Source organism: Anomaloglossus baeobatrachus, chromosome 12, assembly GCF_048569485.1.
Source record: "Anomaloglossus baeobatrachus isolate aAnoBae1 chromosome 12, aAnoBae1.hap1, whole genome shotgun sequence".
Lineage (NCBI taxonomy): Eukaryota > Metazoa > Chordata > Amphibia > Anura > Aromobatidae > Anomaloglossus > Anomaloglossus baeobatrachus.
Genome location: NC_134364.1, coordinates 48,728,934 through 48,752,223, shown reverse-complemented (window position 1 = coordinate 48,752,223; position 23,290 = coordinate 48,728,934). Strand labels below are relative to the sequence as shown.

General features: G+C 52.6%; 1 protein-coding gene across 1 annotated transcript in view; it reads right to left on the bottom strand.

Moving 5' to 3' along the window:
- The window catches only part of EXOC5 (exocyst complex component 5), a 146,280-nt gene that overhangs the window by 93,179 nt on the left and 29,811 nt on the right, over nucleotides 1–23,290 (bottom strand). Inside the window, exons 4-5 of the mRNA XM_075330100.1 lie at nucleotides 22,003–22,197; nucleotides 421–485 (exon numbers count right to left, since the gene is read on the bottom strand). Coding sequence (XP_075186215.1) covers nucleotides 421–485; nucleotides 22,003–22,197 — 260 coding nt within the window. The remainder of the gene's footprint in view (nucleotides 1–420; nucleotides 486–22,002; nucleotides 22,198–23,290) is intronic.

Genomic DNA, 23,290 nt, shown 5'->3' with positions numbered 1-23,290 from the left:
CTGATGTTCACATACACATGTTCATGTACTACAATAAATTTTTCACCTAACTATAAGCAATATATGTAGGAGTCGGAGCCGGTGCAAGAGAAATTGAGGAGTCTGAGTCGAAGGTTTGGCTTACCGACTCCACAGCCCTGGCATCTACTGCACTTATTTTTCACATGTTCTTTACGATTTGAAGTAGTCATCAGGTCTCTGTCTGACATATTCAATTCACTAAAGAACCTGGAGATTGCTGCTCTTGAGGCACAAAATGCAACGTCTCTCAATGGGTCAGATTTAACCTGGACAACACAAAGTCATTGCCCCCATTCATTAACGCAGATATCAGTTAGTAGTTTTCTCAGGACAAAGAGTGAGCCATAGATATGGACATCATTCAATTTAATGAACTTACGTGTCTCACAAGACACTTACCTATCAAACGGTAGTTCTTGAGCGATCAGGTGCAACTTCTGAATGATATCAGCAGCCTCCTTTATCTGTAAAGATACACAGATTGGTATGAAATCCCCACAATCTAAGGAGTAGTTCTCACATAGCGAGATCACTGCTGAGTCACGGTTTTTGTGACGCAGCAGTGACCTCATTAGCGATCTCGCTGTGTGTGACACTGAGCAGCGATCTGGCCCCTGCTGTGAAATCGCTGATCGTTACACACAGTGCTGGTTCATTTTTTGGACGTTGCTCTCCCGCTGTGAAGCGCACATCGCTGTGTGTGACAGCGAGAGAGCAACGATCTGAATGTGCAGGGAGCAGGAGCCGGCGTCTGGCAGCCTGCGGTAAGCTGTAACCAAGGTAAATATCGGGTAACCAAGCGAAGCGCTGTGCTTGGTTACCCGATATTTACCTTGGTTACTAGCGTTTGCCGCTCTCAGGCTGCCAGTGGTGTCTCCCTGCTCCCTGCACACGTAGCCAGAGTACACATCGGGTAAATAAGCAAAGCGGTTTGCTTATTAACCATCATGCTACTCTGGCTAAGAGTGCAGGGAGCCAGCGCTAAGCGGTGTGCACTGGTAACCAAGGTAAATATCGGGTAACCAAGTGCTTGGTTACCCGATATTTACCTTAGTTACCAAGCGCAGCATCGCTTACACGCGTCGCTGGTGGCTGGGGGCTGGTCACTGGTCGCTGTTGAGATCTGCCTGAATGACAGATCACCAGTGACCATGTAGCGACGCACCAGCGATCCTGACCAGGTCAGATCGCTGGTGGGATCGCTGGAGCGTCGCTAAAGTGTGACGGTACCCTAAGTAAAACCTGCACGCAATAGATGGGATGCCGTAGCTGGACTTAGAGGGGTTTTCTGCCCCTTTAACTTTACATATGGCCCCCAGTGTGGTAGAAGAATAGCAAATACTCACCTATCAATCCCCTGCCGTTCCTTCCCCCACACTTGCCTCCAATTCTCTTTCGGCATGGTTGGAGCTTGATCGCTGCAGCCAATCTCTCCGACCATTAAACGGTTGCAGCGATCATGTGCTGACCATGCTGGAAGACAAGAAGAAAAAACCTGGGAGGGAAACATAGGCAGTGGGACAGAGAGGAGTATACACTATTTTTTTTTTTTTTTTACACCATATGTAAAGTTAAAGCACCACTCCAGCATTTTGGTTTTATTTTCAGCGCTACAGTGGCGCTTTAAATCCCCTGCCCTTGTCATATACACTCCCCTTCCAGTGGCTTCATCCTTTTTCGGCGTCATCTTGTCCCGTAACTTCTGACTGGCCAGAAGTCAAACGTTCCGTCAAAAGCTCCCAATACAAATCTATGAGAGCCAGAAGGAGGCTCCTATAGACTTGTATTGATTTGTGACCACTGGCGCGTTCCATGACACATTGGAGCTTCCAGCAGGTCACAAATCACAGTAGTCCAACCAGAATGACGCTGGAAACAGATGAAGACGGTGACCGGTGAGAATAAAACTTGGGGCAGGGGACTTAGGTTTAACGCACTACTCCAGTGCTAAAATGTAAAAAAAAAAAAAAAAAAAACCCCAAAATGCTGAAGTGATTTTTTTAAAGAAAGGGATGGAAAAACTTTTTAATACTCAGACCTGTCCTATTGAATGTGCGGGACCTCTAAGTGATCTTCCCGTTACTCCAATAATGATGTAGCTCCATGAAGTTACATCAGTACCGGAGCGATGGAAGAGCCAGAGGACCCGAATAAACCAGCATGTGGCACATATGGGGGCTCATCCAATAATTTTATATGATTAAAAGGGTTGTCCGGAGGTGACCATTGCCAAGACGTGAGAGGCAATGGACAACCCTTATGGTAGACCCTTCCAATGATTTCCTTTTAACAGGAGCTGTTCCATAAGGACAATTCTTCCCCATGTGCTTTGTCAGGGCATGTGATACAGAGGACGTACTTTGCTTGAGATCTTCTTTTACAAGCCAGAATGGACTGTAATAAATGGGGGATAAGGAGCTAACCTGATGGACCTTATTCCCCCTGCATTAAATGGCGGCTACATCATGATACCTTTTCCTTACAGAGATATACAGTGGAACCTTGGTTAATGAGAACAATCCGTTCTGGGACTGTGCTTGTTAACCAAGTTACTCGTTCAGCAAAGCAAAATTTCCCATAGGAAATCATTGCAATGCTGACAATTTGTTCCACAACTAGTTAAATGTCCCATCCTGGTCCCCTGTTGTGCCATTCCACACACGTACAAACACACACAAACACACATGCACACGCACACATTATGCTTACCTTACCTTCCGTTCCATCGCCAGTCTCCTGGGACTTGCTGTTCTCCGGTACGGGATGTGTATAGGGTAACCATCACGACGAGGGAGGAAGTTCCGCACCCAGAGCGCTGACGTCAAAGGCAGGAGCCGCTTGCCTCTGATTGGTCAGCACGCTGCCTTTCAGTAGCGGCTGACAGGGGAAGTTCCTGCCTCGCCGCGATGCTTGCGGATACACATCCTGGAGCGGCGAACTACAGGACCCAGGAGGCCGGCGATGGAACGGAAGGTACACACATTATGCTCACCTTACCTTCCGTTCCATCGCCGGCCTCTTGGGTCTTGTAGTTCGCCGTGAGGATTCCTCCCTCGTCGCGATGTACCTGCGAACTACAAGAACCATGAGCCCGGCGGTGGAACGGAAGGTAAGGTGAGCAGAATACTGTATGTGTGTGTGTGTGCACGTGTTTGTGTGTGTTTGTGCGTGCTTGTGTGGACTGCAAGTGCGGGTCAGAGCGCGGTGGATGTACGGAACCGGAAGTGTGTGCGGTGAGGATTTTGCTCGTACAGCAAAGCTTTTTCGTAAACAGAGCTACAAATTTACAGAAAGCTTTGCTTGTTAAGAGAAGAAGGGAATTTTGTTTACTTACCGTAAATTCCTTTTCTTCTAGCTCCAATTGGGAGACCCAGACAATTGGGTGTATAGCTACTGCCTCCGGAGGCCACACAAAGCATTACACTTAAAAGTGTAAGGCCCCTCCCCTTCTGCCTATACACCCCCCGTGGGATCACGGGCTCCTCAGTTTTAGTGCCAAAGCAAGAAGGAGGAAAGCCAATAACTGGTTTAAGAACAAATTCAATCCGAAGGAACATCGGAGAACCGAAACCATTCAACATGAACAACATGTGTACCCGAAAAAAACAAAAATCCCTAAGCAAACAGGGCGGGTGCTGGGTCTCCCAATTGGAGCTAGAAGAAAAGGAATTTACGGTAAGTAAACAAAGAAGGGAATTTTGTTACTTACCGTAAATTCCTTTTCTTCTAGCTCCTATTGGGAGACCCAGACGATTGGGTGTATAGCACTGCCTCCGGAGGCCACACAAAGCATTACACTAAAAAGTGTAAGGCCCCTCCCCTTCTGGCTATACACCCCCAGTGGGATCACTGGCTCACCAGTTTTAGTGCAAAAGCAAGAAGGAGGAAAGCCAATAACTGGTTTAAACAAATTCACTCCGAAGTAACGTCGGAGAACTGAAAACCGTTCAACATGAACAACATGTGTACCCGAAAAACAACCAAAAATCCCGAAGGACAACAGGGCGGGTGCTGGGTCTCCCAATAGGAGCTAGAAGAAAAGGAATTTACGGTAAGTAACAAAATTCCCTTCTTCGGCGCTCCATTGGGAGACCCAGACGATTGGGACGTCCAAAAGCTGTCCCTGGGTGGGTAAAGAAATACCTCATGTTAGAGCTGCAAAGACAGCCCTCCCCTACGGGGAGGCAACTGCCGCCTGCAGGACTCTTCTACCTAGGCTGGCGTCCGCCGAAGCATAGGTATGCACCTGATAATGTTTGGTGAAAGTGTGCAGACTCGACCAGGTAGCTGCCTGGCACACCTGTTGAGCCGTAGCCTGGTGTCGTAATGCCCAGGACGCACCCACGGCTCTGGTAGAATGGGCCTTCAGCCCTGATGGAACCGGAAGCCCAGCAGAACGGTAGGCTTCAAGAATTGGTTCTTTGATCCATCGAGCCAGGGTGGCCTTGGAAGCCTGCGACCCTTTGCGCTTACCAGCGACAAGGACAAAGAGTGCATCCGAGCGGCGCAGGGGCGCCGTGCGGGAAATGTAGATTCTGAGTGCTCTCACCAGATCCAACAAATGCAGATCCTTTTCATACCGATGAACTGCATGCGGATAAAAAGAAGGCAAGGAAATATCCTGATTAAGATGAAAAGAGGATACCACCTTAGGGAGAAACTCCTGAATGGGGCGCAGCACAACCTTGTCCTGGTGGAAAACCAGGAAAGGAGCTTTGCATGACAGCGCTGCTAGTGCAGACACTCTCCGAAGAGACGTGACCGCTACCAGAAAGGCCACTTTCTGTGAGAGTCGAGAAAGTGACACATCCCTCAGAGGCTCGAAAGGCGGCTTCTGGAGAGCAACGAGGACCTTGTTTAGATCCCACGGATCTAACGGCCGCCTGTACGGAGGTACGATATGACATACCCCCTGCAGGAACGTGCGTACCTGAGAAAGTCGTGCTAGACGCTTCTGAAAAAACACGGATAGTGCCGAGACTTGCCCTTTAAGGGAGCCGAGCGACAAGCCCTTTTCCAACCCAGATTGCAGGAAGGAAAGGAAAACAGGTAACGCGAATGGCCAGGGGGATACTCCTTGTGCAGAGCACCAGGATAAGAAAATCTTCCACGTTCTGTGGTAGATCTTAGCAGAAGTGGACTTCCTAGCCTGTCTCATGGTGGCCACGATTCCTTGGGATAATCCTGAAGACGCTAGGATCCAGGACTCAATGGCCACACAGTCAGGTTCAGGGCCGCAGAATTCCGATGGAAAAACGGCCCTTGGGACAGTAAGTCTGGACGGTCTGGAAGTGCCCACGGTTGGCCGACCGTGAGATGCCACAGATCCGGGTACCACGACCTCCTCGGCCAGTCTGGTGCGACGAGTATGACGCGGCCGCAATCGGATCTGATCTTGCGTAACACTCTGGGCAAGAGTGCCAGAGGTGGAAACACATAAGGGAGCCGGAACTGCGACCAATCTTGCACTAAGGCGTCTGCCGCCAGAGCTCTGTGATCGCGGGACCGCGCTATGAAGGTCGGGACCTTGTTGTTGTGCCGCGACGCCATTAGGTCGACGTCCGGCACCCCCCAGCGGCGGCAGATTTCCTGAAACACGTCTGGGTGAAGGGACCATTCCCCTGCGTCCATGCCCTGGCGACTGAGGAAGTCTGCTTCCCAGTTTTCTACGCCCGGGATGTGAACTGCTGATATGGTGGATGCTCTTTCCTCCACCCACATCAGAATCCTCCTGACCTCCTGGAAGGCTTGTGGACTGCGTGTCCCTCCTTGGTGGTTGATGTATGCCACCGCTGTGGAGTTGTCCGACTGAATTCGGATCTGCTGTCCTTCCAGCCACTGCTGGAAGGCTAATAGGGCAAGATACACTGCCCTGATTTCCAGAACATTGATCTGAAGCGTGGACTCCTGCTGAGTCCACGTCCCTTGAGCCCTGTGGTGGAGAAAAACTGCTCCCCACCCTGACAGACTCGCGTCTGTCGTGACCACTGCCCAGGATGGGGGCAGGAATGATCTTCCCTGTGATAATGAGGTGGGAAGAAGCCACCATTGCAGAGAGTCCTTGGCCGTCTGAGAAAGGGAGACTTTCCTGTCTAGGGAAGTTGTCTTCCCGTCCCATTGGCGGAGAATGTCCCATTGAAGTGGGCGCAGATGAAACTGCGCGAACGGGACTGCCTCCATTGCTGCCACCATCTTCCCTAGGAAGTGCATGAGGCGCCTTAAGGGGTGCGACTGACCCTGAAGGAGAGACTGCACCCCTGTCTGTAGTGACCGCTGCTTGTCCAGCGGAAGCTTCACTATCGCTGAGAGAGTATGAAACTCCATGCCAAGATACGTTAGTGATTGAGTCGGTGCCAGGTTGGACTTTGAAAAGTTGATGATCCACCCGAAAGTCTGGAGAGTCTCCAGCGCAACATTCAGGCTGTGTTGGCATGCCTCTTGAGAGGGTGCTTTGACAAGTAGATCGTCTAAGTAAGGGATCACCGAATGTCCCTGAGAATGCAAGACTGCTACCACTGCCGCCATGACCTTGGTGAAAACCCGTGGGGCTGTCGCCAGACCAAATGGCAGAGCTACGAACTGGAGATGGTCGTCTCCTATTACAAAACGTAGAAAACGTTGGTGCTCTGTAGCAATCGGCACGTGGAGATAAGCATCCTTGATGTCTATTGATGCAAGGAAATCTCCTTGAGACATTAAGGCAATGACGGAGCGGAGGGATTCCATCTGGAACCGCCTGGCGTTCACATGCTTGTTGAGCAGTTTTAGGTCCAGAACAGGACGGAAGGAGCCGTCCTTTTTTGGCACCACAAAGAGATTGGAGTAAAAACCTTGCCCTTGTTCCTGCAGAGGAACAGGGATCACCACTCCTTCTGCTTTTAGTGAGCACACCGCCTGCAGAAGGGCATCTGCTCGGTCGGGATGTGGGGAGGTTCTGAAGAACCGAGGCGGAGGACGAGAACTGAATTCTATCCTGTACCCGTGAGACAAAATGTCTGTTACCCACCGGTCTTTGACCTGTGGCAGCCAAATGTCGCAAAAGCGGGAGAGCCTGCCACCGACCGAGGATGCGGAGGGATGAGGCCGAAAGTCATGAGGCAGCCGCCTTGGAAGCGGTTCCTCCGGTTGCTTTCTTGGGGCGTGAATGAGCCCTCCAGGAATCTGAGCTCCTTTGCTCCTTCTGAGTCCCTTTGGACGAGGAGAATTGGGTCTTGCCGGAGCCTCGAAAGGACCGAAACCTCGACTGCCACTTCCTCTGTTGAGGTTTGGTTGATCTGGGCTGGGGTAAGGAGGAGTCCTTACCCTTGGATTGCTTAATGATTTCAGCCAATTGTTCACCAGTCTATCTACAGATAGTGGCAAGCTGGTTAAACATTTTTTGGAAGCAGAATCCGCTTTCCATTCCTTTAACCACAAGGCTCTGCGCAAGACAACAGAGTTGGCAGACGCAATTGAGGTACGGCTTGTAGAGTCCAGGACAGCGTTGATAGCGTAAGTCGCAAACGCAGACATTTGCGAGGTTAGGGACGCTACTCGCGGCACTGCTGGACATATGATAGAGTCCACCTGTGCCAGGCCAGCTGAAATAGCTTGGAGTGCCCACACGGCCGCGAATGCTGGAGCAAACGACGTGCCGATAGCTTCATAGACAGACTTTAACCAAAGGTCCATCTGTCTGTCATTGGCATCTTTAAGTGAAGCCCCATCCTCCACTGCAACTATAGATCTAGCTGCAAGCCTGGAGATTGGGGGGTCCACCTTTGGACACTGGGTCCAGCGTTTGACCACGTCAGGGGGAAAGGGATAACGTGTATCCTTAAGACGTTTGGAGAAACGCTTATCTGGATAAGCATGGTGTTTCTGGACTGCTTCTCTGAAGTCAGCGTGATCCAGAAAAGTACTCAGTTTAGGCTTGGGATACCTGAAATGGAACTTCTCCTGCTGTGCAGCTGCCTCCTCTGCAGAAGGGGCAGGGGGAGAAATTTCCAATAGACTATTGATGGCCCCTATAAGGTCATTTACCATGGCGTCACCATCAGGAGTATCCAGATTGAGAGCGGTTTCAGGATTAGACTCCTGATCCCCCTCCTCTGTCTCATCATGTAGAGACTCTTCTCGCTGAGACCCTGATCCACGTGATGACGTGGAGGGTCTCTCCCAGCGAGCACGCTTAGGCTGCCTGGGACTGTCATCTGAATCAGAGCCGTCAGGCTGAGATGCCTGGGACCCCCTTGAAGCACGGATTAACTCCAACTGAGGGGGACCGGGGAACATTGCCGCAGCAGTGTCCATGGACTGAGTAACTGGCCTGGCCTGCAAGGTCTCTAGGATTTTTGTCATAGTGACAGACATCCTGTCAGCAAAAACTGCAAACTCTGTCCCCGTCACCGGGACAGGGTTCACCGGCGGCTCTGCCTGGGCCACTACCACCATAGACTCCGGCTGACGAAGTGGCACAGGGACCGAACATTGCACACAATGGGGGTCATTGTAACCTGCCGGTAGATCAGCCCCACAAGCGGCACAAGCAGCGCTCACAGCCTGTGTCTTGGCACCCTTGCGTTTTGCAGATGACATGTTGTCGTCTCCTCAGAGCAATTGGGGTATACAGCCAAGAAGCGACCTTACAGTGCAACTATATATATATATATGGTACAGAGAAAAAAGTACACAAATATAACACTGTGGCACAAGTGGGGCCAGCACTTAAGTGCTGCTTACCGCCCGCTTAACGCGGGTGTGTGGTCGCCAGAAATCCCTTGTCTGGGTCTCCCAGAGCCTGTGTCCGTTCTCCAGCCAGACTGCATGTGGTGAATGGCTGCCGGCGTCCTGTGGAGAGGGGCGGGCCCTGGGCGTGTGCAGACAAAAAGCGGGAAACCTGCGTCCCACTGTGCTCAGTGAGAGGGCTGGAGCATGTAAATAAGGCTCCAGCCCTCGTCGCTGCTTAATCGTACAGCGTCTCTCCCTTGCCCTGATTGACAGGGTGGGGGCGGGAACGAAGCGGAGCTAGGCCGCAGAAGCCGGGGACTAAATTTATAAGCGACGCCGTCGTAAAAGCACGGTCGTCGCTAAGTCCCCGGCGCACTACAAGTCGCAACTGCGCCGCCGCTCTGGGAGCGGCCGGCGCGGCAGTCCCCAACACATAAAGTCACTCAGAAAAACTGTAGTGACTGTAACCCCAGCGCGCAGCGCTACTGTCCCCGGCGCACTAGCACACCCAGCAAGTCTGGAGTGTGCGCGGCCTGTACATACGGGGACACAGAGTACCTTAATGTCGCAGGGCCTTGTCCCTGAATGGTACCCAGCTCCGTATCCAGCAGGTTCCATGGGTCTGTGGATGGAGCCCGGCCTCAGGGCTTGGGGGCCGGTAAGATCCCACTTCCTCAGAGCCCCTTAGGGGGATGGGGAAGGAAAGAAGGGAATTTTGTTTACTTACCGTAAATTCCTTTTCTTCTAGCTCCAATTGGGAGACCCAGACAATTGGGTGTATAGCTATTGCCTCCGGAGGCCACACAAAGTATTACACTTAAAAGTGTAAGGCCCCTCCCCTTCTGGCTATACACCCCCAGTGGGATCACTGGCTCACCAGTTTTAGTGCCAAAGCAAGAAGGAGGAAAGCCAATAACTGGTTTAAAGACCAATTCAATCCGAGGAAACATCGGAGAACTGAACCATACCACATGAACAACATGTGTACCCGAAAAAACAGAAAAACCCCGAGAAAACAGGGCGGGTGCTGGGTCTCCCAATTGGAGCTAGAAGAAAAGGAATTTACGGTAAGTAAACAAAATTCCCTTCTTCTTTTTCGCTCTTAATTGGGAGACCCAGACAATTGGGACGTCCAAAAGCAGTCCCTGGGTGGGTAAAAGAATACCTCGTGATAGGGCCGTCAAACAGCCCTTTCCTACAGGTGGGCAATCGCCGCCTGAAGGACTTATCTACCTAGGCTGGCGGCTGCCGAAGCGTAGGTATGCACCTGAAAATGCTTGGTAAAAGTATGCAGACTCAATCAGGTAGGTGCCTGACACACCTGCTGAGCCGTAGCCTGGTGCCGTAATGCCCAGGATGCACCCACGGCTCTGGTAGAAAGGGCCTTCAGCCTTGAGAGAACCAGAAGCCAGTAGAACTGTAGGTTTCAAGAATTGGTTCCTCGATCCCCCGAGCCAGGGTGGATTCAGAAGCTTGCGACTGTTTACGCCGACCAGCGACAAGGACAAAGAGTGCATCCGGGTGGCGCAGGAGCGCCATGCGGGAAGTAGAACCTGAGTGCTCTCACCAGAACCAACAGATGCAAATCCTTCTGAAATTGATGGACTGGACGAGGACACAAAGAAGGTGAGGTGATATCCTGATTGATATGAAAGTGGGATACCACCTTAGGGAGAAATTCCGGAATCGGACGCAGAACTACCCTGTCCTGGTGAAGGACCAGGAAGGGAGATTTGTATGAGAGCGTTGCTAGCTCGGAAACTCTCCTAAGAGACGAGACCGTTACTAGAAGGCCACTTCCCGAGAAAAGCGGGAAGGGAGACCTCTTTCAAAGGCTCGAAAGGCGGCATCTGGAGAGCAATTAGAACCTTGTTCAGATCCCAGGGCTCTAACGGCCGCCTGTACGGAGTGCTGAGAAGACAAACTCCCCGTAGGAACGTGCGTACCTGAGGAAGTCGTTTCTGAAAAAATACAGATAGCGCTGAGACTTGTCCCTAAAGGGAACTGAGCGACAACCCTTTTTCCAACCTAGATTGCAGGAAGGAAGGAAACATAGACGATGCAACCGGCCAGGGAGAAACACCCTGCGCCGAGCACCGAGATAAGAATATCTTCCACGTCCTGTGGTCAATCTTGGCGGACGTTGGTATGCTAGCCTGTCTCATGGTGGCAACCACGTCCTGAGGTAATCCTGACGACACTAGGTTCCAGGACTCAAAGCCACACCATCAGGTTGAGGGCCGTAGAATTCAAATGGAAGAATGGCCCTTGAGACAGCCAGTCTGATTGGTCTGGTAGTGCCCCCGGTTAGCCTACCGTGAGGCACCACAGAACCGGGAACCACAACATCCTCGGCCAATCTGTAGCGACGAGGATGGCGCGGCCGCAGTCGGTCCTGATCTAACGCAGCACTCTGGGCAACAATGCCAGAGGTGGCACATAAGGTAGCTGGAACTGCGACCAATGCTGAACTAAGGCGTCTGCCGCCAGAGCTCGATGATTGTGAAACCGTGCCATGAAGCTGGCACATTGTTGTTGTGCCGTGACGCCATTAGATCGACGTCCGGCCTCTGTCAGCGGCGCCAGATCTCCTGAAACCCGTCCGGGTGAAGAGACCATACCCTTTCGGCCACACCCCGGCGACTTAGGAAGTCAGCTTCCTAGTTTTCCACGCCTGGGATGTGAACTGTGGATATGGTGGATGCCGTGTCTTCCACCCACATCAGAACCTGCCGGACTTCCTGGAAGGCTTGCCGGTTGCGCGTTCTTCCTTGGTGGTTGATGTATGCCACCGCTGTGGAGTTGTCCGACTGAAGTCGGATTTGCTTGCTTTCCAGCTGCTGTTGGAAGGTTTGTAGGGCAAGATACACTGCTCTGTGTTCAAGAACATTGATCTGAAGGGTGGACTCTTGCTGAGTCCACGTACCCTGAGCGCTGTGGTGGAGAAAAACTGCTCCCCACCCTGATAGACTCACGTCTGTCGTAACTATCGCCCAGGATGGGGATAGGAAGGACCTTCTTTCTGACCATGAGGTGGGAAGAAGCCACCACCGTAGAGATTCCTTGGCCGCCTGAGAAAGAAAGACGACTGTTGAGGGAGGTCGACTCCCCGTCCCATTGGCGGAGAATGTCACATTGTAGTGGACGCAGATGAAACTGCGCGAAAAGAACTGCCTCCATTGCTACCATCTTACGTAGGAAATGCATGAGGCGTCTTAATGTGTGCGACTGGTTCTTAAAGAAGAGATTGCAGCCCGTAGTGAATGCTGTTTGTCTAGCGGAAGCTTCACTATCGCTGAGAGAGTATGAAACTCCATGCCTAGATATGTTAGCGATAGGGTCGGGGTCGGATCTGACTTTAAAAAGTTGATGATCCACCCAAAACTCTAGAGAGTCTCCAGCGCAACGTTCGGGCAGTGTCGGCATGTTTCCTAAGAGAGTGCCTTGACAAGTAGATCGTCTAAATATGGGATCACAGAGTGACCCTGAGAGTGCAGGACTGTGACTACTGCTGCCCTGACCTTGGCGAAGACCAGTGGGACTGTCGCTAGCCGGAAGGTAGAGCTACGAACAGAAGGTGTTCGTCTCCTATAACGAAGCGTAGAAACGCTAGTGCTCTGGATCAATCGGCACGTGTGGATAAGCATCCTTGATGCCTAATGATGCTAGGAAATCTCCTTGGGACATTGAGGCGATGACATGGCGGAGGGATTCCATCCGGAACCGCCTGGTGTCCACGAGCTTGCTGAGCAGTTTTAGATCCAGAACGGGACGGAACGGCCCGTTCTTATAGGCACCGCAAATAATTTGGGGTAAAAACCGTGACCTTGTTCCTGAAGAGGAACGGGGGTCATCACTCTTTCTGCCTATAGAGTGCACCCTGTTTGCAGAAGAGCAGCGGCTCGGCCGGGAGGTGGAGAAGTTCTGAAGAATCGAGTTGGAGGACGAGAAGTGAGCTCTATCCTGTACCCGTGAGACAGAATGTCTCACACCCAACGGTCATTGACCTATGGCAGCTAAATATCGCCAAGGCGGGAGAGCCTGCTACCGACCGAGGATGCGGAGAGAGGAGGCCGCAAGTCATGAGGAAGCCGCCTTGGAAGCGGGTTTTCAGACTGTCTCTTTTTTGGGCGTGACTGAGCCCGCCAAGAATCTGAGCTCCTCTGATCCTTTTGAGTCCACATTGGACGAGGAAAAATGGGACCTGCCCGAGCCTCGAAAAGACCGAAACCCCGACTGCCTCCTGCTCTGTTGGGGTTTGTTGTGTCCGGGCTGAGGAAAGGATGAATCCTTACCCCTGGACTGTTTAATGGTTACAGCCAAACGCTCACCAAACAGTCGGTCAGCAGAAAAAGGCAACTGGTTAAGCACCCTTTTTTGGAAGCAGAATCTGCCTTCCATTCACTTAACGAGCAGACCAGGCTCTGCTTAAAAACACGGAGTAGCGGAGGCTACTGCCGCACGGTTCGCAGAGTCTAGGGCAACCTGAATCGCGTAAGAAACAAATGCAGACATTTGAGAGGTTAAGGATGCCACCTGCGGCACAGATGTACGTGTAACCGTGTCAATCTGTGTAAGACAAGCTGAAATAGCTTGGAGTGCCCCAAGGGTGAGAATGCTGGAGCCAACGGTGCGCCGACAGCCTCATAGATGGATTTAGACCAGAGATCCATCTGTCTGTCAGTGGCATCTTTAAGTGCAGCTCCATCTCCCACTGCAACTATGGATCTAGCTACAAGCCTGGAGATTGGAGGATGCCGCTTGGGACACTGGGTCCAGTCCTTGACCACGTCAGGGGGCAGGGATAACGTGTATCCTAAGCCGTTTGGAGAAGCGCATATCTGGATAAGTGTGGTGTTCCTGGACTGCCTCTCTGAAGGCAGAGTGGTCCAGAAAAATACGTGAAGCTGACTCCTCCACTGGAGGAGCTGGGTGAGAAATAACCAACATTCTATTGATGAACGCTATAAGATTATTCACTATGGCGTCACCATTAGGTGTATCCAGATTGAGAGCGGTCTCAGGATCAGAATCCTGAGCCGCTACTTCCGCCTCATTACACAGAGAGTCCTTCTGCTAGGACCCTGATGAAACCGAGGGCTGCTCATAGTGAGGCCGCTTAGGCTGTCTGGGACTGACGTCTGTGCAGAGCCGTGACTCTGGGATGCGTGTGACATTCCCGGAGCTGTTAGTTGTTCACACTGAGGGGGGCCATGGATCAATGATTCAACAGTGCCCATGTTGTGAGAGACATGTCCGGACTGCTAGGCTTCTAGTATCATAGCCATAGTCTCAGAAAATCTGTCAGTAAATACTGCAGACACCGTCCTCATCCTCTGGCCATTAGCAGAGACTCCGGCTGAGTTGATACAATGGGGGTCTATGTAACCTGCCGGCCGTATAGCCGTACATTCTGTACCGGCTGCATAGAAAAACATGTGGTTCTGCACCTTTGTTTTACACAGAGAATATGCTGATAACTCCTCCGCACAATCCAGGAGGGTATATACAACGTGCGACCAAACAGTGCAATGTATATAGTACAAGCATATCTATAAGTGCACTTCTGCACTAGTGGGGTTAGCACCACAGGTGCTGCTTAACGCCTGTTGCAGCGATTGTGTGACTATCAGAATGCCAGGGTCTTCCACACTTGTCTCTGTATCGTACAGAAACTGACACTAATGGCTGCCGGCGTCCTGTGTAGAGAAGGAAGCCGTGGGCGTGCCTGAGAAAGTGCGGGAATCCGGTTTCACAGTGCACACAGTGAGAGGGGTGGAGTATGCAAAACATACTCCAGCTCTCAGCGCTGCTGTGCTATGCAGCGTCACGCCCCTACCCTGACTGTCAGGCCTGTGGGCGGTAACGAAGGGAGACTAGGCCCAGAAGCCGGGGACTCGAGTTAATAAGCGCGGCCGGCATATCAGTGCTGGCCGGCGCGGAAGTCCCCGGCGCACCACAAATCCCAGCGGCGCCTTAAATAAAAACGGCAGCGGCGGTTAGCGCGGTAGTCACCCAATACACTAACACACCCAGCAACGCTGTGGTGTGCGATGGCACTAGTGCGGACAGCGCCGCTGTCCCTGGCGCACTAACACACCCAGCAGTGCTGCCGTGTGTCTGCGCGGTCCCCACAGGGACACAGAGTACCTCCATGTAGCAGGGCCATGTCCCTGAGGATACTCCGCTCCATGTCCAGCAGATACCAGGGGCTGTGGATGGAGCACGGCCTCAGTGCCTGGAGACCGATAGAATCCCACTTCACCCAGAGCCCTGTAAAAAGGGATGGGGAAGGAAGCAGCATGTGGGCTCCAGCCTCCGTACCCGCAATGGGTACCTCAACCTTAACAAACACCTCCGACATGAAGTGGGGTGAGAAGGGAGCATGCTGGGAGCCCTGTATGGGCCCTCTTTTCTTCCATCCGACATAGTCAGCAGCTGCTGCTGACTAAACAGTGGAGCTATGCGTGGATGTGTTGCCTCCTTCGCACAAAGCACAAAACTGATGAGCCAGTGATCCCACTGGGGGTGTATAGCCAGAAGGGGAGGGGCCTTACACTTTTAAGTGTAATACTTTGTGTGGCCTCCGGAGGCAATAGCTATACACCCAATTGTCTGGGTCTCCCAATTAGGAGCGAAAAAGAAACAGCATGTGGGCTCCAGCCTCCGTACCCGCAATGGGTACCTCAACCTTAACAAACACCGCCGACATAAAGTGGGGTGAGAAGGGAGCATGCTGGGGTCCCTAGTAAGGGCCCTCTTTTCTTCCATCCGACATAGTCAGCAGCTGCTGCTGACTAAACAGTGGAGCTATGCGTGGATGTCTGACCTCCTTCGCACAAAGCAGAAAACTGGTGAGCCAGTGATCCCACTGGGGGTGTATAGCCAGAAGGGGAGGGGCCTTACACTTTTTAGTGTAATGCTTTGTGTGGCCTCCGGAGGCAGTGCTATACACCCAATCGTCTGGGTCTCCCAATGGAGCGCCGAAGAAATTCCCTTCTTCTTTGGCGCTCCATTGGGAGACCCAGACAATTGGGACGTCCAAAAGCAGTCCCTGGGTGGGTATAATAACCCCTCGTGATAGGACCGTAAAAACAGCCCTACCCTACAGGTGGGCAGTCGCCGCCTGAAGGACTTGTCTACCTAGGCTGGCGTCCGCCGAAGCGTAGGTATGCACTTGATAGTGTTTGGTAAAAGTGTGCAGACTCGACCAGGTAGCCGCCTGGCACACCTGCTGAGCCGTAGCCTGGTGCCGTAATGCCCAGGACGCACCCACGGCTCTGGTAGAATGGGCCTTCAGCCCTGAGGGAACCGGAAGCCCAGCAGAACGGTAGGCTTCAAGAATTGGTTCCTTGATCCACCGAGCCAGGGTGGATTTGGAAGCTTGCGACCCTTTGCGCTGACCAGCGACAAGGACAGAGTGCATCCGAGCGGCGCAGGGGCGCCGTGCGGGAAATGTAGATTCTGAGTGCTCTCACGAGATCCAACAAATGCAAATCCTTTTCACATTGATGAACTGGATGAGGGCACAAGGAAGGCAAGGAGATATCCTGATTAAGATGAAACGGGGATACCACCTTAGGGAGAAACTCCGGAATCGGGCGCAGAACCACCTTGTCCTGGTGAATCACCAGGAAGGGAGATTTGCATGACAGCGCTGCTAGCTCGGACACTCTCCGGAGAGACGTGACCGCTACTAGAAAGGCCACTTTCTGTGAAAGGCGAGAAAGGGAAACATCCCTCATAGGCTCGAAAGGCGGCTTCTGAAGAACAATTAGAACCCTGTTCAGATCCCAGGGCTCTAACGGCCGCTTGTAAGGAGGGACGATATGACAGACCCCTTGCAGGAACGTGCGTACCTGAGGAAGTCGTGCTAGGCGCTTCTGAAAAAATACAGATAGCGCTGAGACTTGCCCCTTGAGGGAGCTGAGCGACAAACCTTTTTCCAACCCGGATTGCAGGAAGGAAAGAAAAGTAGGCAATCCAAATGGCCAGGGAGAGACTCCCTGAGCAGAGCACCAAGACAAGAATATTTTCCACGTCCTGTGGTATATCTTGGCGGAGGTAGGTTTTCTGGCCTGTCTCATGGTGGCAATGACCTCTTGAGACAATCCTGAACCCGCTAGGATCCAGGACTCAATGGCCACACAGTCAGGTTCAGGGCCGCAGAATTCTGATGGAAAAACGGCCCTTGAGACAGCAAGTCTGATCGGTCTGGTAGTGCCCACGGTTGGTCTACCGCGAGGTGCCACAGATCCGGGTACCACGACCTCCTTGGCCAGTCTGGAGCGACGAGGATGGCGCGGCGGCAGTCGGACCTGATCTTGCGCAGCACTCTGGGCAACAGAGCCAGAGGTGGAAACACATAAGGAAGCCGGAACTGCGACCAATCTTGAACTAAGGCGTCTGCCGCCAGAGCTCGGTGATCGTGAGACCGTGCCATGAAAACTGGGACCTTGTTGTTGTGCCGAGACGCCATTAGGTCGACGTCCGGCATCCCCCAGCGGCGACAGATCTCCTGAAACACGTCCGGGTGAAGAGACCATTCCCCTGCGTCCATACCCTGGCGACTGAGGAAGTCTGCTTCCCAGTTGTCCACGCCTGGGATGTGAACTGCGGATATGGTGGAAGCCGTGTCTTCCACCCACGTCAGAATCCGCCGGACTTCCTGGAAGGCTTGCCGACTGCGAGTTCCTCCTTGGTGGTTGATGTATGCCACCGCTGTGGAGTTGTCCGACTGAATACGGATCTGCTTGCCTTCCAGCCACTGCTGGAAGGCTTGTAGGGCAAGATACACTGCTCTGATCTCCAGAACGTTGATCTGAAGGGTGGACTCTTGCTGAGTCCACGTACCTTGAGCCCTGTGGTGGAGAAAGACTGCTCCCCACCCTGACAGACTCGCATCTGTCGTCACCACCGCCCAGGATGGGGGTAGGAAGGATTTCCCTTTCGACAATGAGGTGGGAAGCAGCCACCATCGAAGAGAATCCTTGGCCGCCTGAGAGAGAGAGACGTTTCTGTCGAGGGACTTCGACCTCCCGTCCCATTGGCGGAGAATGTCCCATTGTAGTGGACGCAGATGAAACTGCGCGAAAGGGACTGCCTCTATTGCTGCCACCATCTTCCCTAGGAAGTGCATGAGGCGTCTCAAGGGGTGTGACTGGCCTTGAAGGAGAGATTGCACCCCTGTCTGTAGTGAACGCTGTTTGACAAGCGGAAGCTTCACTATCGCTGAGAGAGTATGAAACTCCATGCCAAGATATGTTATCGACTGGGTCGGGGTTAGATTTGACTTGGAAAAGTTGATGATCCACCCGAAACCCTGGAGGGTCTCCAGCGCCACGTTCAGGCTGTGTTGGCATGCCTCTTGAGAAGGCGCCTTGACCAGCAGATCGTCTAAGTAAGGGATCACGGAGTGTCCCTGAGAGTGCAGGACTGCAACTACAGCTGCCATGACTTTGGTGAAGACCCGTGGGGCTGTCGCCAGACCAAAAGGCAGGGCTACGAACTGAAGGTGTTCGTCTCCTATAACGAAGCGTAGAAAACGCTGATGCTCTGGAGCAATCGGTACGTGGAGATAAGCATCCTTGATGTCTATTGATGCTAGGAAATCTCCTTGAGACATTGCGGCGATGACGGATCGGAGGGATTCCATCCGGAACCGTCTGGTTCTCACGTGGTTGTTGAGAAGGTTTAGGTCCAGAACGGGACGGAAAGACCCGTCCTTTTTTGGTACCACAAACAAATTGGAGTAAAAAACCGTGACCTTGCTCTTGAAGAGGAACAGGGATCACCACTCCTTCCGCCTTTAGAGTGCACACCGCCTGCAGAAGAGCATCGGCTCGGTCGGGAGGCGGAGACGTTCTGAAGAATCGAGTTGGAGGACGAGAACTGAACTCTATCCTGTACCCGTGAGACAGAATGTCTCGCACCCAACGGTCTTGGACCTGTGGCAGCCAAATGTCGCCAAAGCGGGAGAGCCTGCCACCGACCGAGGATGCGGAGGGAGGAGGCCGGAAGTCATGAGGAAGCCGCCTTGGTAGCGGGTCTTCCGGCTGTCTTTTTTGGGCGTGACTGAGCCCGCCAAGAATCTGAACTCCTCTGATCCTTTTGAGTCCTTTTGGACGAGGAGAATTGGGACCTGCCCGAGCCTCGAAAGGACCGAAACCCCGACTGTCCCCTTCTCTGTTGGGGTTTGTTTTGTCTGGGCTGAGGTAAGGATGAATCCTTACCCTTGGACTGTTTAATGATTTCATCCAAACGCTCACCAAACAGCCGGTCACCAGAAAATGGCAAACTGGTTAAACATTTTTTGGAAGCAGAATCTGCTTTCCATTCCCTTAACCACAAGGCTCTGCGTAAAACCACGGAGTTGGCGGATGCCACTGCCGTACGGCTCGTAGAGTCCAGAACCGCATTAATCGCGTAAGACGCAAATGCAGACATTTGAGAGGTTAAGGATGCCACCTGTGGAACAGATGTACGGGTGACCGTGTCAATCTGTGTAAGACCAGCTGAAATAGCTTGGAGTGCCCATACGGCTGCGAATGCAGGAGCAAACGACGCGCCGATAGCTTCATAGATGGATTTCAACCAGAGCTCCATCTGTCTGTCAGTGGCATCTTTCAGTGCAGCCCCATCCTCCACTGCAACTATGGATCTAGCCGCCAGCCTGGAGATAGGGGGATCCACCTTGGGACACTGGGTCCAGCTCTTGACCACGTCAGGAGGAAAGGGATAACGTGTATCCTTAAGCCGTTTGGAGAAACGCTTATCTGGATAAGCGTGGTGTTTCTGGACTGACTCTTTAAAATCCGAGTGGTCCAGAAAAGTACTTAATTTACGCTTGGGATACCTGAAATGGAATTTCTCCTGCTGTGAAGCTGACTCCTCCACTGGAGGAGCTGGGGGAGAAATATCCAACATTTTATTGATGGACGCGATAAGATCGTTCACTATGGCGTCACCATCAGGAGTATCCAGATTGAGAGCGGTCTCAGGATCAGAATCCTGATCATCTACCTCCGGCTCATCACACAGAGAATCCTCCTGCTGAGACCCTGACCAGTGAGATGATGTAGAGGGCCGCTCATAGCGAGCTCGCTTAGGCTGTCTGGGACTGTCGTCCGTGTCAGAGCCATCACCCTGGGATGCATGGGACACCCCCGGAGCCCGGAGCTGTTCCAACTGAGGGGGACCAGGGAGCAATGAATCAACAGTGCCCATGGTCTGAGTTACTGGTCTAGACTGCAAAGTTTCTAGAATCTGAGACATAGTCACAGATAATCTATCCGCAAAAATTGCAAACTCTGTCCCCGTCACCTGGACAGTATTCACAGGTGGATCTCTCTGGGACACCTCCAGCAGAGGCCCCGGCCGAACAGGGGGCACAGGGGCCGAACACTGCACACAATGGGGGTCAGTGGAACCTGCCGGTAGAACAGCCTCACAAGCGGTGCAAGCAGCATAGAAAGCCTGTGCCTTGGCACCCCTGTTTTTTGCGGACGACATGCTGTATTCTCCACAGAGCAATCTAGGAGGGTATAAAGCCAAGAATCACCAGCGACCGTTTAGTGCAATGTATAGCATGCAAGCATAAAAATACAATTGAACACTTCGTCACTAGTGGGGTCAGCACCGAAGGTGCCGCTTACCGCCCGCTAAAAGCGGGTGTGTAGTCGCCAGAATCCCGTGTCTGGGTCTCCCAGAACTTGTCTCCCCTCTCCAGCTCAGCCTGCACACAGGAATGGCTGCCGGCGTTCTGTGAAGAGGGGCGGACCGTGGGCGTGCCTCAGACAAAGTGCGGGAAACTGGCTTCCCACTGTGCTCAATGTGAGGGCTGGAGTATGTAAAGCAGATTCCAGCCCTCGGCGCTGACGTTCTGTACAGCGTCCCGCCCTTCCCCTGACTGGCAGGCCTGGGGGCGGGAACGAAACAGAACTAGGCCGCAAAAGCCGGGGACTCTAGTAATAAGCACGGCCGACAAATATGCACAGCCAGCGCGGAAGTCCCCGGCGCACCACAAGTCCCAGCCGCGCCGCAGCAAAAACTGCCAGCAGGGGCCGGCGCGGCAGTTCCCAACACACTAACTCCCTCAGCAAGCTGTGGAAGTGTGGCACAAGCGCGCAGCGCTATTGTCCCCGGCGCACTAACACACCCAGCAATGCTGCAGTGTGCGCGCGGTCTGTACGGGGACACAGAGTACCTTGGCGTAGCAGGGCCCTGTCCCTGACGATACTCCGCTCCATATCCAGCAGATTCCCCAGGGGCTGTGGACGGAGCACGGTCTCTGTGCCTGGAGACCGGTAAATCCCACTTCACCCAGAGCCCTAAGGGGGATGGGGAAGGATGCAGCATGTGGGCTCCAGCCTCTGTACCCGCAATGGGTACCTCAACCTTAACAAACACCGCCGACAAAAGTGGGGTGAGAAGGGAGCATGCTGGGGACCCTAGTATGGGTCCTCTTTTCTTCCATCCGACATAGTCAGCAGCTGCTGCTGACTAAACAGTGGAGCTATGCGTGGATGTCTGACCTCCTTCGCACAAAGCTTGAAAACTGAGGAGCCCGTGATCCCACGGGGGGGTGTATAGGCAGAAGGGGAGGGGCCTTACACTTTTAAGTGTAATGCTTTGTGTGGCCTCCGGAGGCAGTAGCTATACACCCAATTGTCTGGGTCTCCCAATGGAGCGCCAAAGAAATACGTAATTACTTACCGGTAATGTGTTTTTTCCGAACCCATGACGGCACCCTTATATCGTGGTGCCGTCATAAGGTGAGGGAAAAATTCTCGTTAACTGGGTTACTCGTTAAGCAAGGTTCCACTGTATATGGGTGGGCTTCTCTTGACCCCATTCATAAGTGACTTTTGTTTTAGGAAGCCACCACTTTATGTATCCTTGTGACCTTTGGATTACTTTTATAATTGGTATTTAGAGTACACACAAATAATTGCCGCGTTCTCCGTCTGTTTTTAGTGCACTTCTGTGAACCGGCTAGAAAGGCAGAAAAAAGCCGATGTGTTTGTTGAATTAAACATACAAGCAGCTGGGCAGAAAATGGAACAGAAAAACCACCAGTTAGCTGCGTTTTCCCAGTATAAATAAATGTGGAAGCGCTCGGCGGGATAATGCCGTAAACGCGCACTTGTGAACAATTAAACTTTAACGAGTCGGTCTCTCGGCGGCTGTAAGTGTGACCAGCACAAGTCCAAGCAATTAGGGCGACGCTGCCTGTCGCTTGCAATCACTTCACGCCCTGCTGGCAGCCCTTACCTTTTCAGAGTTGTTAAACACATCAGACTGCAGATTTCCATCCAGAAACTCATTAAAATAGGTCATCAGTTTTTGGGCCTCTACAGCTCGCTGCCGCGGCGTGTTCACCCCCTCCAGCTGGTCGCCAAGATGGCACACCTTCGTTGCCACGTAGCTGATGTGCTCATCCAGCTCTTGGAAATGCTGAAAAGCAATCTGAAGGGGAAGAAAAAGCAGAGACTGGTTATTGCACCCTGAGAAATCCACATCTGCATTTTTTTTCTAGCACATGAATGTTCCCGTAGGCCCCTCCATGCCCTTCGCCTATGCCATGAGTGCCCACCCCATGTATGGTAGCAGCAGTGGGTATTCCTAATCTAAAAATGCACGGAGCAACCGGAGTTAAAAAAATTATAGATAATATATTGGGTCCATTCAAAAAAAATCCACATGTTCCAGTGGGTACACGGCACGTGATCGCTGCAGCGAAGAAAGCAGAGGCCGGCCGCCAGGACTAGTGGAACGCTTCCCTGAGAGCAACCCTCCGACAGCCAGCCAACCAATGTGTATGAGGGGGTCCCAACTGTTCCCAGATAGCAACCTGCCAACAGCCAGCCATCCAATGTGTATGAGGGTGTCCCAGCTATTCCCCAATAGCAACCCGCCAACAGCCATCCATCCAATGTGTATGAGGGTGTCCCAACTATTCCCCAATAGCAACCCGCCAACAGCCATCCATCCAATGTGTATGAGGGTGTCCCAGCTATTCCCCAATAGCAACCCGCCAACAGCCAGCCATCAAATGTGTATGAGGGTGTCCCAGCTATTCCCCAATAGCAACCCGCCAACAGCCAGCCATGCAATGTGTATGAGGGTGTCCCAGCTATTCCCCAATAGCAACCCGCCAACAGCCAGCCATGCAATGTGTATGAGGGTGTCCCAGCTATTCCCCAATAGCAACCCGCCAACAACCAGCCAACCAATGTGTATGAGGGGGTCCCAACTGTTCCCAGATAGCAACCTGCCGGCAGCCATCCATTCAATGTGTATGAGGGTGTCCCAACTCTTCCCCGATAGCAACCCTCCGACAGCCAGCCATCCAATGTGTATGAGGGTGTCCCAACTATTCCCCGATAGCAACCTGCCGACAGCCAGCCATCCAATGTGTATGAGGGTGTCCCAGCTATTCCCCAATAGCAACCCGCCAGCCATCCATCCAATGTGTATGAGGGCGTCCCAGCTATTCCCCAATAGCAACCCGCCAACAGCCAGCCATCAAATGTGTGTGAGGGTGTCCCAGCTATTCCCC